Genomic DNA, 16604 nt, shown 5'->3' on the forward strand with positions numbered 1-16604 from the left:
ATTTTTTATCACTTTTTTCGACATACTATACTACAGCGTTTGTATAACTTCATTCGACATAATATATTATAGCTTTTTAATCACTTTTTTTATGTACTATACTTTGACTTTTGTAGACATACTATACTATGGCTTTTTCATCACTTTTTTCGACATACTATACTATGACTTTTTTATCACTCCATTCAACATACTATATTATAGTTTTGTAATCACTTTTTTCGACAACCTATACTATGGCTTTTTTATCACTTTTTTCAACATACTATACTACAGCTTTTTCATCACTTTTTTTATATGCTATACTTTGACTTTTTCGACATACAATACTATGGCATTTTTTATCCCTTTTTTCGACATACTATACTATGGCTTTTTTATAACTTTTTCGACATACTATACTATGGCTTTTATATCACTTCATTCGACATAATATATTATAACTTTTTAATCACATTTTTCGACATACTATACTATGGTTTTTTATAACATTTTTGACAAACTAAACTGTGACTTTTTTCGACATTGCTGTTTCATCACTTTTTTCACTTCATTCGACATACTATATTATAGCTTTTTTATTGCTTTTTTTCAACATACTATACTATGGCTTTTTTATCACTTTTTTCGACAAATTATACTATGACTTTTTTCGACATACTATTCTAAGGCTTTTTAATCACTTTTTTCGACAAATTATACTATGACTTTTTTCGACATGCTATACTATGGCTTTTTTATCACTTTTTTCGACATACTATACTACAGCTTTTTTATCACTTCATTTGACACACTATATTATAGCTTTTTAATCACTGTTTTCGACAATCTATACTATGCCTTTATTATCACTTTTTTCGACATATATGCTATGGCTTTTTTATCACTTTTTCGACATATTATACTATGGCGTTTTTATCACTTTTATCAACATACTATACTGTGACTTTTATATTACTTCATTCGACACACTATACTATGGCTGTTTCGTCACTTTTTTCACATACTGTACTATGATTTTTTTCGACATCTGCCGTTTTGATAATTTTTTTCGACATACTATACTTTGGCTTTTTTAATCACTTTTTTTTAACACACTATACTATGGCTTTTTAATCACTTTTTTCTACATACTATACTATATACATATATGGCTTTTTTATCATTTTTTTCGACATACATTCTATTACTCTGAGCCATCCTATCTGACACATTCTACAATTGTTTTAGAGCTTGTTTGACTTGTTCGCTTTCACTGTTAGACCTTAAAATTAAACACACCTCATGAGGATTGAACCCACAACCTCTGTGTTTTCCAACCAGTGTTGTATTACTCTGAACCATCTGACTTGACACACTATACAAATGTTTTAGAAGGTTTTCACTGTTGGACTTTAAAATTATATTAATCTCATGTGGATTGAAACCACAACCTCTGTGATTTTCAACCAGCATAGTATTTCTCTGAAATATACAATTTGACACACTCTACCATTGTTTTAGAGCATATTTGACTTGTTCGCTTTCACTGTTAGACCTTAAAATTAAAGAAGTCTCATGAGGATTGAACCCACAACCTCTGTGTTTTCCAACCAGCTTTCTATTACTTTGAGCAATCCAATCTGACACATTTGACAATTGCTAGTAGAGTGTAATTTGTAGAGTGTATATGACTTCTTGATATGATTTAAGGGCTAATTCACTGTTAGCCCTTAAAATTCACTATTCTATAGCTTCTTTGGACATAATATACTACGGCTTTTATATAACTTTTTTCGACATACTGTACTATGACTTTTTCATCACTGTTTTTGTTTTTAATATAATTTTTCCGACATACTATGTTTTTGTTTTTTTTTATCACTTTTTTCGACAAACTAAACTATTTTTTTCCCGACATACTATGGCTTTTTATCACTTTTTTTTGACATACTCCACTATGGCTTTTTTATTATTTGTTTTGAAATACTATACTATGACTTTTTATCTCTTTCCTCAACTGTACATACTATGACATTTTATGTTCATTTTTTTAATGCCTTTTTTGACTTACTATAGTATGACTTTTTTTCTACATACTATACTATGACTTTTTGAGACATATTGTACCATGACTTTTTTGACATACTATAGCATGACTTTTTTGGGACCTTATCGACATACTATACTGTGACTATTTTCGACATACTTTGTTATGACACAGTATTGCTTTTTTCCCTGCAGTTAGATGAAGGTGAAGTTTCTTCTTTCTCTCTGGGTCTTTGTTTCGATGAGCCTTGGAGATGGTCCAGTTGGGAAGAACGCTGTCCGTCAACCATGCAGGTTCAAACCCCGTCTTAGGGAAGCCACACAGGAGTGTTTGTGATGAATAGATGTGGTTTCATTTGTATGAGTCAATTTCAACCTGTGAATTTACAACATTGATAATAACCTGCGAATACCAAAACCGATTTCATCTATATGGAATTTGACAGGCTCTAAATAAATAACTACAAAAATACAATACACAAACTTTTGATTTTAACTTCTGAATTTTCAGTTAAAAAAAAAACATTTAGTTGTTTTCACTTTAAATTAGGGTAGTCCCGATCCTCAGATCGAAGCCGATTTTGGCTTCTTCTTTTTTTCTGATCGTGATGGCATTTACCCTGATTACCTTACTCCGATCACTAAATCAGCTTGTAGTGATCGCCGCCTTAAATCACACACGGCCTGCACCACAGACACACCGCCTGGATGCCAGCACTTTCAAACCAAGATGGGCTCAGCCACTCACCAGTGTCTGTTCAGAGTGTCTCCTAGCTTGCCAGCCCTTGGCAACAAGTAAAAAAGTCTGTCTTTCTTAGTCACTCTTTTTTTTTTTACAGAAGTAGATTACTCTAATTCTCCATACTTCTTCCATGATCCCACTACGTTGCTTTCAGGCCGTTATTCATTGGAGCCGAGATTGTTAAAGTGCTCATATTATACTTTTTGGCTTTTTCCCTTTCCTTTTTTGTGCACATTTTAGGTTTACAAAGTGAAAAAGCCCAAAGTCCACAGAGAGCTCATCACACAGGGGGAAAAGAGGAGCTGCAGCAATGTTCAGTACAACAAAAATATGGTGTTTTTTGAAAATTAAACCATGTAAACTTTAAACACGAGAAGAAAATCAAAGATTGAATATTATTACCGCAAGAGGTGTCACTTAGTTTAGTTTTCGTTGTCCAGCGGGGAACTTGAGACTGTTTAGTTTTTGGTTGAGGGTTTGCTGGGGTCCTGAAGAGAACTGTTTTTGTGTTGAGAGAAAATAATCACTTGCTGCACTAAGTTAAAAGCATTAAGCTTAAGACATGTTTTGGTTTCTTTGTTTACTTAGTTATTTCAGTAAACCAAAGAACGGTGACCAGCTCTATTATCTGAGCAAATACAATTTGGATCGGGTCTCGGCATCAGCAGATATTCAACATCAAAAAAATCAGATCGGCGGTCAAAAAAGCTGATCGGGACATCCTTGCTTTAAATTTGTTTATTAAAGTAAAAGTAGTGCAAAACCCATATACAGAATAACATCACAGGTAATTACACTTTGTGTAATGTTACCTTTAACACAGAAAGAGAGATAATTAATATTAAAGAGACTGTCCTCCCCCGAGAAACACTCCCAACAGTGGTTTGTTCAAGCAGCAATTATGATAGCATTTTTAAAAAGATAAACATTTTTTTTACTGTTAATATGAGAGAGTTACTATGAAATGGCACTATAAGTAAAAGTGTGATAAGGAGAAAGATTGATGGGTTGGACATATTCTTAATTTAAAGGTACTTTAAGAATTATATTAATTATAAATTAGAATTATATTATGTTTTTTTTGGAGACAGCCTCATCTTTGAGGTCTCTTCTGAGCTTGCATATATAAGGTGATGAGAAGAAAGATAGATCTTGCCTTGATCACAACAAATACAATGCCTTAATTATTATAACACTTAAAAACAATGCCTTAAAAAAAAGCTCTAAGACATTCTCTTAATTGTATTGAGCCAAATAATAAAGTCCAGAGCATTGCAGAGTCAGAGTATGAAGAAAGGACACAGACAGAGAAAGAGACCATATCATTTTCACTGATATGGTCCCCAACAGGTGGCTTTTCCTGTGAAGCTTGGAACTATTTTTGGTTTATTAAGGATCCCCAATAGTCATCATGAAAACTATTCTCCCTGGGGTCCAACACAAGACAAACATAAACACATTTTATAAAGCAAAAAAAAAAAATACTGTTACATCAGAATTTTATAAAACAAAAGGCACACTAGCATGTTTTTTCTGTTAACAAATCAACAAAACTGCACCAGAACTGAACCTGGGGGTTCTGTGCATGTCCCCGGTATAAACAATCCTTTGTTAGCAGAAGCTACAAAAACTCAAAACACATTTGCCAGTGCACTTTAAAATGTCACATGCTTTGTGTTCAGTCCCTGGGGCTGGAATGTAAAACTTCTTTTGAAAAGGATAACTATTTTTAGTACACTGTCAGTCAGAAGTGACAGGTGAGTCCCTGCTGAGCGACATTCATAACATGCAAGTTACGAACATGTTGTACATTTTGGTATTCTGCCTACAAGTGCTTTTGTTACATACGTTACATAATAAACAAACTTCTTATTTGAATTGTACAATGACACAAGTTGACGAGGCATCATATGATCAGCCTAACAAATGATTCAGTCTCATGATCTGGGATGTTCTGATATCCTAAAAAGGTATACTGGTTAACCACAACATCCAGGAAGGAATGTGTCTCCATTCTGACCTTTTGTTGTACAGCATCAACAAGTGAATGACGTCATTCTCTTTTCAGATACAGGGAAAATTGACTTGCCTAAAACTAATCTGGCCTTTAAAGGCTCTTTCCATTTCTCCTGTGATTTAGTATTCTAATATAGCTTACATAGATGAACATGATTCATCCCTTAATAGAAAAACACCTGATTGCCATTTTGTATGCTTTGAAGTATTTTATAATATTCCCTGGATGGTTGGGTGGAAACATACCTTAAAATAGTTTGTACTTTACCAATCAAATGCAAAAAAAACTTTCCAAATCAATGAGGTTTGACGTTATGTCAAAACAGATGTCAGGTTCATTTCTGGGAACCAAGCCGAGCTGATGACAAACAGATGATTACTTGTTTTCAGCCACACTACACTACAGTACCATTGGTCTAGGATTGCAATGTTGTTCTGTTGGTTGACCTCTGGTTGGATTTCCATGAAATTAGGCTATGTTCAGACTGCAGGCAAATCTGATTTGTTTCTCAAATCAGATCTTTAAGACCGACTGGACGCACTGTTACTTATGAGTGATCAGATCGCATTTGTGTGTCCAGACATCACTAACCTATCTGCATGGGTTGCTGTGGTAACGACGTAGGCATCAGTAACTTTCCACAAAGAAGCATAAAAAATGGACGTCCAGCATTTCGCCTCCCCCCAAACTGCCAGAAGACAACAAATTTTGGTGTCTGTCGCAAACCGTTACCACAGCGATTGAACCCGGTAACAAGTGATCCACAGTCGTGGTACACAAAACCCTGGGTTCAACCTCGGTAACACCAAATCTTGCTTCGTAGTACAGGCCTCAGAGGTCTGGGCGCTGCATACTGACTCAGTGGTGAGAAGGGCAAGGCAGAATTCAGAAATCATCATAAATAATAAACAAAGCTACTAGGACAGCACTCCAATTTCAAAGCAATTCCAAGTTTTTTTTTGCCACACAACAGACGTTTCTGGCACCGCCCTTCCTCAGCGTGTGCACATGCAATTACACTCCACACACAGGATGGTTTAATTATACCACCAATACACAGTGCACAGGTGGAGTACATCATCCACAACAAGCACATCAATCCCAATGGAAGGTTCCACAACCAATCCAGATCAGGTTTAGTAAACACAAACTAAACCATAAATAAGCAGTGAAAAATATTTTTTGCCCAAAACGCCCATTGTGTGGCAGTAAACTATCAATTGGAGTGCTGTCCTAGTAGCTTTATTTATGATTATTCACTTTTAGGATCCAGCACCTGACCCAGCCTTCAAAGCTCTCTAAGTATCTTCGTAAGTTGAGCGCATCCAGTCCTATTTTTTGTTTTTATTTTAAAAATCTTATAAAAACACCTACAAGTGTAGGCTTGAATATATCAAACATACTCAATTTTTATACAACATACTCAAAACGCAGTTAGAATACCGGTAGTATGCAACGGGGACACAATATTGCTTATAATAATAAGCCTTAGTGCTTAGTTAAAGAGAGCTGCGTTGCTTAACTAAACATTAGCATATTTCCTACACTCCTTGAACCTATCATCTGACGCATGGGAAGTATGTGTGTGTGTGCGTGGGTGAACGTGTGTGTGTCTATGCTGATTGTAGTCTTCTGTATGTTGAAGTGCTCATAAATCTCTGTCCAGCCAATAGAAAAGCTCCTGGTAAACCCAGCTCGGTAAAAAGCCGGTGAGAGGCAGAGACGGCTCTAACGTGAGGAGAGAGTCAGTGCAGACATAGAGGCACACAGGGACTGGAAGTTTTCATTTTGGAGATGTCCGATATTCCACAAAACTTTCCCATCACTTTAATGCATTTTGGAGGTTTGTGAAACCCCGAAGAGGAGACATATAGAGAACCGCTGTCAGTGCTGTCGACTTCATCCACAGTTATCCACAGCTAAAGTCACCGGACACTTCTGGGAGATTGCGCCGTGCTGCTGTTCTCGTTATAGCCTGCACACATCCCGTTCAGTCCGGTCGTCATGTCCTCCGGTGATGCCGCGGAGCAGAGTCGGCGGGTCAGCGTGCTGTCTTGGGATCAGGTGCGGCGTTTGGACTCCATCCTGGGAGAGAGCGTCCCGATCCACGGCCGCGGAAACTTCCCCACGCTGTCCGTGCAGCCCCGGCAGATCGTCCAGGTGAGAACACAGTCTATCCAAATGCCTTTGGCTATTCATCAGCCCACTCCAATAAAGTCTCGTGGCACTAGTGGTGGATATAGGGGAATAAAAACTTGGATGAACTAAATGACCCAGACTTTTTTCAAAGACATAATGCAAATATCATTAGTTTAACTTATTGTGGTGTATTAACTATATTATGTCAAACACCAAAGCTATGTAAACATCATCAACTTATTTAGGATACTTCCCTGGGTGAGATAAAAATTTTTTTGAAAAAGACAAGGTGTCAGTAATTTAAACAGACCGAGAAAAATAGTGTTTACAATAGTATGAGAGATGACCAGGTTGAAGAAATGATTCATCTGTGAATACCCCCCCCTACACACACACACACACACACACACACACACACACACACACACACACACACAAGCCCGTGCGCACACACCAAATACACACACACAGACAAATTCACACTGACTGCCCAATACTGCACATGTCTCCATAGTGCCAAGTTCAATGATATAGCAAAGTGAAAGGTGTTTATTGTTTCGGATAACATTCAACATATTAATAATCAGCTGACACTGAGTGATTTTGCTGGACTTGCGGGAAAATTATTCGGAAAAATCTGAAAGTATGTCTCTGCACTGGTGGAACTATCCACGTTACATGTCACATTAATAGCACCTTAATCCATGTATCAGTGGTGGAATTTAATTAAGTACACTTACTCAAGTACTGTACTTAAGTACAAATATGAGCTACTTGTACTTGACATGAGTCTTTTCTTTTCATGCCACGTTCTACTTCTACTCCGCTACATTTCAGAGAGAAATATTGTTCTTTTTACTCCACTACATTCATCTGACAGCTTTAGTTACTAGTTGCTTTACAAATTCAGATTCTTGCACACAAAACTATAAAATGCTTTATTAAACTACCCAACAATATAACAGCCTACGTGTAAAGCTGTAATGATTAGACGATTAAACACTTAGTTGAGTGACAGAACTGTTTGGATCGTTAACAGTTTCTAAAATGTGAGGATTTTTCTGCATTAAGTACTTTTACTTTTAATACTTCAAGTACATTTTCCTGATGATACATACATTTTCTATGCAGTACTTTTACACTCCTTTTACTTTTTTTTTTTACAGTGTGGTATTAGTACTTTTACTTAAATAAAGGATCTGAATACTTCTTCCACCACTGATGTACATGCTATGTTAGACAGGTTTCAGTGGGTGTAAAAGAAAAAAAAAAAAGTCAAGTAAGTCCACTTGTTGCTGAAACAACAGTGTGCAGAAACATACAACTTGAACCAACAAAATCACCCTGGCTTCTCTCTCTGTGTGTCTCGTGTGGACACAGATTGCCACTGCTTATACAAAACACACGTGCAGTGGTAAGGCTTTGTGGCAGAGCTAATTACTCTTAAAAAGACATACGATGACTCGTACGTTTAACACAGACATAAGAGTTAGGATGATCTAACACAATGACTGCAGTTTTCCACTAGCTCACTAATGCTTCTGCTCCTGAAGTTATTTTTTTTTCACAGCTGTAGGGAATGAGATAATGACTGAGTTGCAGTATATTTCCTAGGAATGACACAACATAGGTGAACTTCTGCGTTGCAATTATCGCAGACATTTAAATGTCTTTGCCTGTAATCCAGGTTCATATTTCACTTGAGTGATTCATATTTTCTGTGGTGATCCTGTGGGGAAGAAAGAGACCCTCACACACAAAACATTTCAAGGGCCTCTATAATCAAGGAGGCCCCTATCATCTGCACTGAACGGCCCCACTGATGTCTTCCCTTGGTTACACTATCCTGAAGACAACAGGGACCCTTAACACATTTTTTTTTCTTCCAATGAGCCAGAGTACAGCTTCCTCTGTCCTGTTTGAGTGCTAACATGTTGACTGTGTCATTACCATAAGTACAAAGATACACGTGTATGGGGGAGTGTTACCTTGAGAAAACATTTCATGTTGGTGAAGTTCAGCAGTGCAAAAACATCTAATTAAAACTAAAGAAGCAACATTTCAAAAGTTGGGGAAAGGAATATTTTTGCATACATCCGTATGTATTCTATTAATTTAAAATAACATTCAAACTTAGGTGCTACAAGATCCAGTTTTGTAAATTTTAGGATGATGCTAGTCTCAGGTAGACAGCTGTATGGGGCCTATGTTCACTATACCATATGGAAACAATATATAAATGTTGTTAGCACAATGGATCTGTAAGTAGAAACTGGTGTGAAAAGTCTGCACTGCATCACCGTGCAACAATACCATTGTTTTGACAAACATAAAAGCAGACGGCATGTTTGCTGTCATGGAATAAGTCAAGAAGGTTTCAAGTCTCTGCAAGTTGATTTTAATACCATATGGCCATGAAGGGAAACTAATGGCTGCCTGGAAGGAAGGAAAAACACACTCAGTGATCTAAACCACTATGATATGTTTTGGAAAATGGTTGACAGTAATGCGAGGTATTCGTGATTAACGGTAAATGGGCTAAAACACGCAAAACCGCCAGTCTGCTTCTTTTATTGTCATTTATTTTTAACCTACGCACCAGACAGAGCTGTCTACCTGAGACAGCTCCTGTCATCATACACTGGGTAAGGTGACCAAGGGATCACGTTTCCAAAGAATCAAGAGGAGCCTTTCTCATTGGTTGGGTTGGTCTGAGGGCCACATTTAAATAACATCTGTTTGCAGTCTGGTTGTGAGTGAGCCCCGGGAGCAATGAAGGAAGACTTTTACTGTTACTGACACCTATGTATAACTCTGGATTTAATGTCCTCAGCGATCAACCCACAGACAGAATATCTGTTACATGTTCCCTAAATCTATAGGGGCCCTATGTACATACCCGGTAGCATCATACCACATGATGATAAACACAGATATCTGATGTGTATGTCATGCGTTACATCAGTATGAGTGGGTTGATGTGTGGGGTTGGAACTATTGAGGCCAATGTGTTTTTGTTGGCCACCAAGAGGGTTGTATTTTATTCCAGCTCTGCGGGCGATCATATTTGAACTAAATTGTGTTAACTACTGGAAGTAGTACTCCACTTTCCCGGATGGTAGAGAGCAGCCTGGATTGGAAGCAGAATGTGAGCACTGGATTAGTGCCTGTAATAACACTGGGCTTGTGGGGCAGGTTTGACAATGTATCACTGTAGTAAGTGAAGACCTGTCGCCTGACTCCACTGTGGCCTTTGCCAGACTGTAAACCAACTCCTTACTAGGCTATTGTTGAGAATGAGCAACATGAAGACACCACATGCTCCCGATGCTCCCTAGAGGAGATTACATTCAGATTAGACTGTTCAGTAATGATTTGTATTTGATTTGGCAGTCTGCTTTCGATTTTTGGGCTTTAAATTCATCATTTTGCACATCTTTGTGCAAACAGCGTGGGTGGTGCTGATAGCATCTCTTTGGTTGGTTTATCTGTTGAAAAAGTTGGAGTTTTTTTAATGCTAAAGAGGCTAATGTCGCTCAGGACTTTTCATCCCTTCCTGTGGGCCCATGGTAGTAGTTACCATAGATGACACCAAGGTACTTTTTTCCGTGGGATTTTTGTGGCTTTAGAAACCTGTGGTCAGTTTACTCATTATCTTCAGCAAGCAGGTAATGTGTTCAGTACGGTTGGTTTGTTTGTCAGTTTATCAACAGGATTACAGAAAAACTACTGGTCTAATATCCATGAAACTTGGTGGAGGGGTGTATCATGGGCCAGCGAAGAAACATATACTGTACATTTTAAAACAGATAGGGCCGATACACAAATTATTTTTCACTTACGTTAACATTGCGAGATAGGGCATGGCCTTGGCAGAGTTTTGCCTCTCCGTGTGCCCTTCTAGTGAAACCTGTACTCGATGGGTATTAATAATTTATATTTATGACTTAAATATGATTACTTTTACAAAAAATGATTTAGTATCCTTTTTTTCTAATTTAGACCATCTTGTTGGGTAATACATTTTACAAAGAATAAAATTAAACTGTTAACTAAATCAATAAAATATGAAAAATCACAATAAAGAGGGTGGTGGATATATTTTGGGGACTTGTGCCTTATGGCTACAGCCCTATGTGCTAGTTGATTTTTGTAGAATAAAACCTACAGTAAAAGACACAGCAAAATCTTTTTTACTCAACATTTGACACCTAACTATAATAAGTCCATTTGACAAATACGGATACAATTTCAATGCTGACTTCAACACTGTACTATGTAATGTATGATATAGTGTGATACCTGATTAAGGTGATTTAGATGGTTGCAGGGGCACCCAGCCAAATGGGGAATAGCTCGATTTTACTATTAAATAACAATAAACTATCACTTACATGGGTAGCTCAAAAACCTAATACGACTAATTACATTAAAATATCTGTGAACCCTTGAAGCAGATCCTTCATTAAAAACATCCATCTCATAGAGGAGTAATAGCATCACGTTTCAGCCTGTGACTCACTCTGGCCTGAGCATACAGGTGAAATGACCACCCGTGCATAGGAAATTTAAGGAAGCCTTTCAAACCAGAGGAAAAACCATCATCAACCCCCTCTGCCTGCAAAGCTACTGTACGCCTGACTGGCTGGGTTAGTTTTGGAGTGAATGTGAAGGTCAGGGACTCGTAACTCCTCACTCACTGTCGCCATATCCTTGGCAGAGGGTCATCTGACTCACTGCCCAGAGCTCTCATTGGCATCCAGAGGGGACTATGGGCTAGTAAATGGCTGAATCATTTCAAACTGCCATAATAAAAACACATTCAGGGCGCAGCTTAAATGAAATACTCAAGGAAACTATTGAGACTGGAGAAGGAAAGTGGAGAGACTGCTATGTGTCGCCAAGGCGTTGTCAACACCAGACAGTCTGGTGTGTTTGCGGCTCTTTTTTACAAGTAATTTATTTTTTTTTTGCTCAAATGTCGGCGGAAGTGTCTCCCTTCGCTCGGCTCACCAGGTGCTGGTGCGTCATGTGGGAAATCTACTAGCCTGTTTAATGAGTGCTGAAGGACTGGGGGAATGGTGGGGGTGGCAGAGCTGTGCTTTCTCATACACTCCTTGTGGGGACCCCCAGACAGGCAGATTATGGTGTGCTGTTAACTCAGTTTAAGTGTGAGGTCATAGAAAATACTGCTGTGGGTTTCCCTTGCTGGATAGCTAAAAATAATCCACTTCTCTGCATTGTTGTCCAGTGCCCTGTAAAACTAATCTTTTCATTGGATTGTGTCATATTTGCTTTGTATTGGCTTTCTGTTATATTATTATATTATCTGCTGTATTTTAGAAGTGTTTTAAGAAAATTAGCAGATAAACCAAGTTTTTGTTGCTTTTCTATCATAGCCTTTAGTTTTAAAGGAATATTTTGGGAAATACACTCATCGGCTTGTGAGGTGAGAAGATTGATACTGATACGCTGTCCTTAACACACTTAAGGACAGGACTGTTACTAGGTGTTAGCTAAACATAAAAGAGGCGTGGCTGTGTTCAACTTCAAATATACATTTACCAACACCTATATGTTGTCTTATTTACACATTGTATCGCATTTGTTTAATCCATACACAAACAGAAATGCAGAAAAATTACAAGTTGTTACTTTAGGGGGAGTTATATGCTAGATTTAGGTACTATTTCTGTGCAGCAGTTTCAGCTAACATGCCAGCGGCCAGTAGGCACAGGTGTTGCTTTCACTGCAGGCACGAATTCCAGCACATAACTAACTCTATAACTAACCACATTTATGTTTGTGTACGGATTAAACAATGAGATAGTGTTAACATGGGCTTTGGAGATGCTTGTAAGTGTATATCTTGTACTTTGGGCTTGTACTAGGCTAGCTGTTACCCCCCCTGTTTAGCTAGGCTAAACATTCTAGGCTCCAGCTCCCTACTACCTAACTTTTTTTCAACATCAAAACGTTTTAAATGTAATGGAGACACTTGGTACCAGTATGGTCTGTTATAAAAATAAGAAACCTTCAGAGATTAATGTACAGTAGGTGTGAAGCCAGAGGGGGGGTGGGGAATTGCAACATAAAAAATACCCTCCTCTTCTTACTTCCTTTACTCTTCTTTCTTTCAATGGCTTTAGTCGGTACCTTAATTGCTGAAAATAACAAAATAAACAGGGCACTCTTAGTTTTCATAAAAACTGCCAAGTAGTGGATAAACAGGGATTCATCACATTAAGTTCACACATTGCAATTTAAAATCTTAGGGTCTAAAATAAATTCTGATAGGATTACCTGGCTGGCTGGATACTTGTCTGTTTGCATAGATTGATAGCTTGTAGGACAGCAGCAGATCCCTATGGCTCAGCGAGAGCTTTCTAACGGACAGCTGTGCTTTGGATTTCTTCAGAAATGGCCTTGTTTGGATAAGTTTCTCCTCTTATCATGTGATGCCAACAGACGGGATGCAAAAACATCTCAGCTCTGTGTAGCTCAGGCGTTTTTCCCAAGAATCGCAGCAGTGCAGCATTGTGTGTGTTCCAATAACCAGATAAACCTTTGCCAAAGAGTGTTTATGTCACGGCAAAAGGGATCACGTTTTCTCGCTGTGGTCATAGGGCACAAGTTGAAAAGTTCACAGCTGAGCTGTTCTTTTTTTGTTTAAAGTCTCTAACAGCAACAAGCACTGACTTGTCATTTTTCCAGAGCTTATCTCTGTTGTGCTGATGTTGCTTTTACTTCACATGTGAAGAGAAAAGTCGGATAATTTAGGTATGCAACTGAACTGTGCAGTGTGTAGGGTATCATCACCCGCACGCAACAGGATTGGCTACAGTTAATGACACCGTGCACTGAGTGGAGGATCACAGCCTCTAAGCAGCTGCTTTGTTTAAAGTGTCCTTTAAGCAATATACTGAAAGCCTGCTTGCTTCAGGAATCTGCCACCTGCTTTCCCTGACTCTACAATGTAGCTTCTGCATTAACCTGCAATGAAATGTTGCAAAAAATGCTGAAATCCTGCAGCATTTGTGCAGTAAACTGGTTTCTTATATGAACACATTTTGCCTCTAAATCCAAGAAGTCGAGACATGTGTAACTAAATACTATCTACTAGCTTGTGAAAGATAAGCATGTACACATTTATAAACATATTTATACATTTAAAAAAATGTTTCCCCCTCATGCTTTATTATGTTCAAATGACAGCTCCTCAGATTCTATTTCAAGCAGGAAGGAGAAAGCAGCTCCCTTTCTGCATGTACAAACTTGTATTTTCTGTGTCAGCCTATTCTGATTGTTGTCTTATATGGATAGCCATCACTCAGTATCTCCTCCCTGTCTGTGTACCTTTCAGGTGGTCAGGGCTCGGCTGGAGGAGCGGGGCGTGGTGGTATCTGACGTCAAGCTGAACGGCTCAGCGGCCAGCCACGTACTTCACGAGGACAATGGCCTTGGCTACAAAGACCTGGACCTGATCTTTGGCCTGAGTCTGACTGATGACAAAACCTTCCGGCTAGTGAAGGATGTGGTGCTGGACTGCCTGGTGGACTTCTTGCCTGAAGGAGTGTGCAGGGAGCGGATCACAGCCATCGCCCTGAAGGAAGCGTACGTGCAGAAACTGGTAAAAGTTTGCAACGAGACGGACCGCTGGAGCCTCATCTCGCTGTCAAACAACACCGGCAAGAACGTGGAGCTGAAGTTCGTGGACTCCCTGAGAAGGCAGTTTGAGTTCAGTGTCGACTCCTTCCAGATCACTCTGGACTCGCTGCTGCTCTTCGACCGCTGCTCGGAGACGGCAATGTCCGAGGCCTTCCACCCTACAGTGCATGGGGAGACCATGTACGGAGACTTTGAGGAAGCACTGGGTCACCTCCGTACCAGGACTATTGCCACCCGCAGCCCAGAAGAGATCAGGGGCGGCGGGCTGCTCAAGTACTGCCACCTGCTGGTGCGCGGCTTCCGGCCTTCCTCAGAGATTCAGATGAAACAGATGCAGCGCTACATGTGCTCACGCTTCTTCATCGACTTCCCCGACATTAGCGTACAGCAGAGGAAACTGGAGGCGTATCTGCAGAACCACTTCATGGGCATGGAGCACAAGCGCTACGAGTGCCTGGTGACGCTGAGGCAAGTGGTGGATGAGAGCACTGTGTGTCTTATGGGCCACGAGCGCAGACAGACGCTGGCACTTATTTCCGCCCTGGCGCTGCGCGTAATGGCCGAACAGAACGCTATCCCTGCTCTGTCCAACATTACCTGCTACTACCAGCCCGCTCCCTATGTCAGAGACCTCAACTTCAGCAATTATTATGTGGCCCAAGTTCAGTCACCCATGGTAACATGCAACTCTTATCAAACGTGGCTGCCTTGCAGTTGAGCGATGACGTTTAGGATGCGGGGTGAGCTTTCCGTTTTAACTTTACATTGATGTAAGCTGAGCATTCATTCAAGTGCTCGGTGCCTCTGTAGCAATGTGGCTTTTTGGTTTGGGGCCCAGCGTGGACAAAAAGGAATAATGCTATCTTTTTTTTTTTTTTTTGCCAAATCTTATATTAAAAACCTTCCACTAAGTTATATTAATACTGCTGTAAAAAAAAAAAAAAATCTAATTCGAGCCATTATACTTATATCTTTTTATTCTGTTGTCGTTTCATAAGCAATGTGGACATGTATGGAAAAATATGAAGGGTTGATATGTGACGGAGGAACTTTGCTAGGTCTGCTTCTTGTCTGAGGATCGCATTGGGTCTTAAATGAAATGTATATACTTTGTACAAAACCAGCTGTTTTTTTTGTTCTCTCTGTGGTTTCAGCTGAACAAATCGGAGGGAAAAAAGGACCAAAGAAATACTTTCTTGTGTAGCATGACAAACAAATACTGTATATGGTTCCAAGTGCCTGAAACTGACCAACTGTCTTTATAGTATTTGCTCTGTAAGAATATGTTTTTGAAACTTTTTCATCCAGGTTACTTTACATTTCTATATCCAGGGTCAGGGTATTTGTTTTTAAATCATTAAAAAAAAATGACAAAAATGAAAAGATGTGGTACATTGGTCTTTCTTTCCACTTTTTTCAAAAAACGTTCAGAGGGTTTTAATATGCTCCAGTTGACTTGAAAGAGGCTGGGGATGTGCGTCATGAAGGCATACTCTATCTCCATTCTCGGTATCTCACTTTCTCAGTTTCTGCCTCTCTAAAATTCTCCTATGTCGCTATCTGTCTTTATCACAAACAAACTCCTCAGTGTGTTGTCTGTGTTCCTTCAGCCAGACACTGACTGGCCTGACACAAACACTTACTTGTTCAAGCTCTGTGCATTTCCTCTGCCCCCCTCAGAAACGGAGTCCCCTGAGGCCCAGCCTATATATTAGCCATTTCCTTTCCACTTGTACATCCGACAAGGGGTTTCCTTGGCCTCATTCAGAAAGGGGAGATTGTTGCTGCTTGTCTTGGATGAGTTGAGGACCAGGTGGGGAAATGGGACTCCTGGCTTTTCAGCAAATGTAATGATGCATTCCAGCACTTCACTTCCTGGATGATCATAACAGTTCAGTATTTCATCCTCACTAAGACCAACATTTCTCCAGCAATGATATTCCATCCTAATTACTTTTGCATGGGGGACGACTTGTTGAGATTTAGTAGAGCATGAAAAGGCATGTAGCT

At 39.2% G+C, this 16604-nt stretch overlaps 1 protein-coding gene across 2 annotated transcripts; it reads left to right on the top strand.

Annotated features, from left to right (window-relative positions):
• The first annotated feature begins 6401 nt into the window (after window positions 1-6401).
• On the top strand, window positions 6402-15572 carry tent5bb (terminal nucleotidyltransferase 5Bb). Of its 2 annotated transcripts, XM_035993280.1 has the most exons (3): window positions 6402-6947; window positions 14290-15354; window positions 15393-15572. In XM_035993280.1, the coding sequence occupies exons 1-2, from the start codon at window positions 6792-6794 to the stop codon at window positions 15310-15312; spliced, it is 1179 nt and encodes a 392-aa protein (XP_035849173.1). In that variant the 5' UTR covers window positions 6402-6791; the 3' UTR covers window positions 15313-15354; window positions 15393-15572. The 2 variants fall into 2 exon arrangements, with proteins under 2 accessions (XP_035849173.1, XP_031135045.1); XM_031279185.2 differs by having other exon boundaries at window positions 14290-15572.
• Window positions 15573-16604: the final 1032 nt, after the last annotated feature.

The sequence above is a fragment of the Sander lucioperca genome, chromosome 16 (assembly GCF_008315115.2).
Source record: "Sander lucioperca isolate FBNREF2018 chromosome 16, SLUC_FBN_1.2, whole genome shotgun sequence".
Taxonomy (NCBI): Eukaryota; Metazoa; Chordata; class Actinopteri; order Perciformes; family Percidae; genus Sander; species Sander lucioperca.

Excerpts from the sequence above, each read along its gene's own strand:
- tent5bb (XM_031279185.2), top strand. The coding sequence starts at position 6,792 with ATGTCCTCCGGTGATGCCGCGGAGCAGAGTCGGCGGGTCAGCGTGCTG. Across the intron at positions 6,948-14,289 it reads AGCCCCGGCAGATCGTCCAG|GTGGTCAGGGCTCGGCTGGA; the intron begins GTGAGAACACAG and ends TGTACCTTTCAG.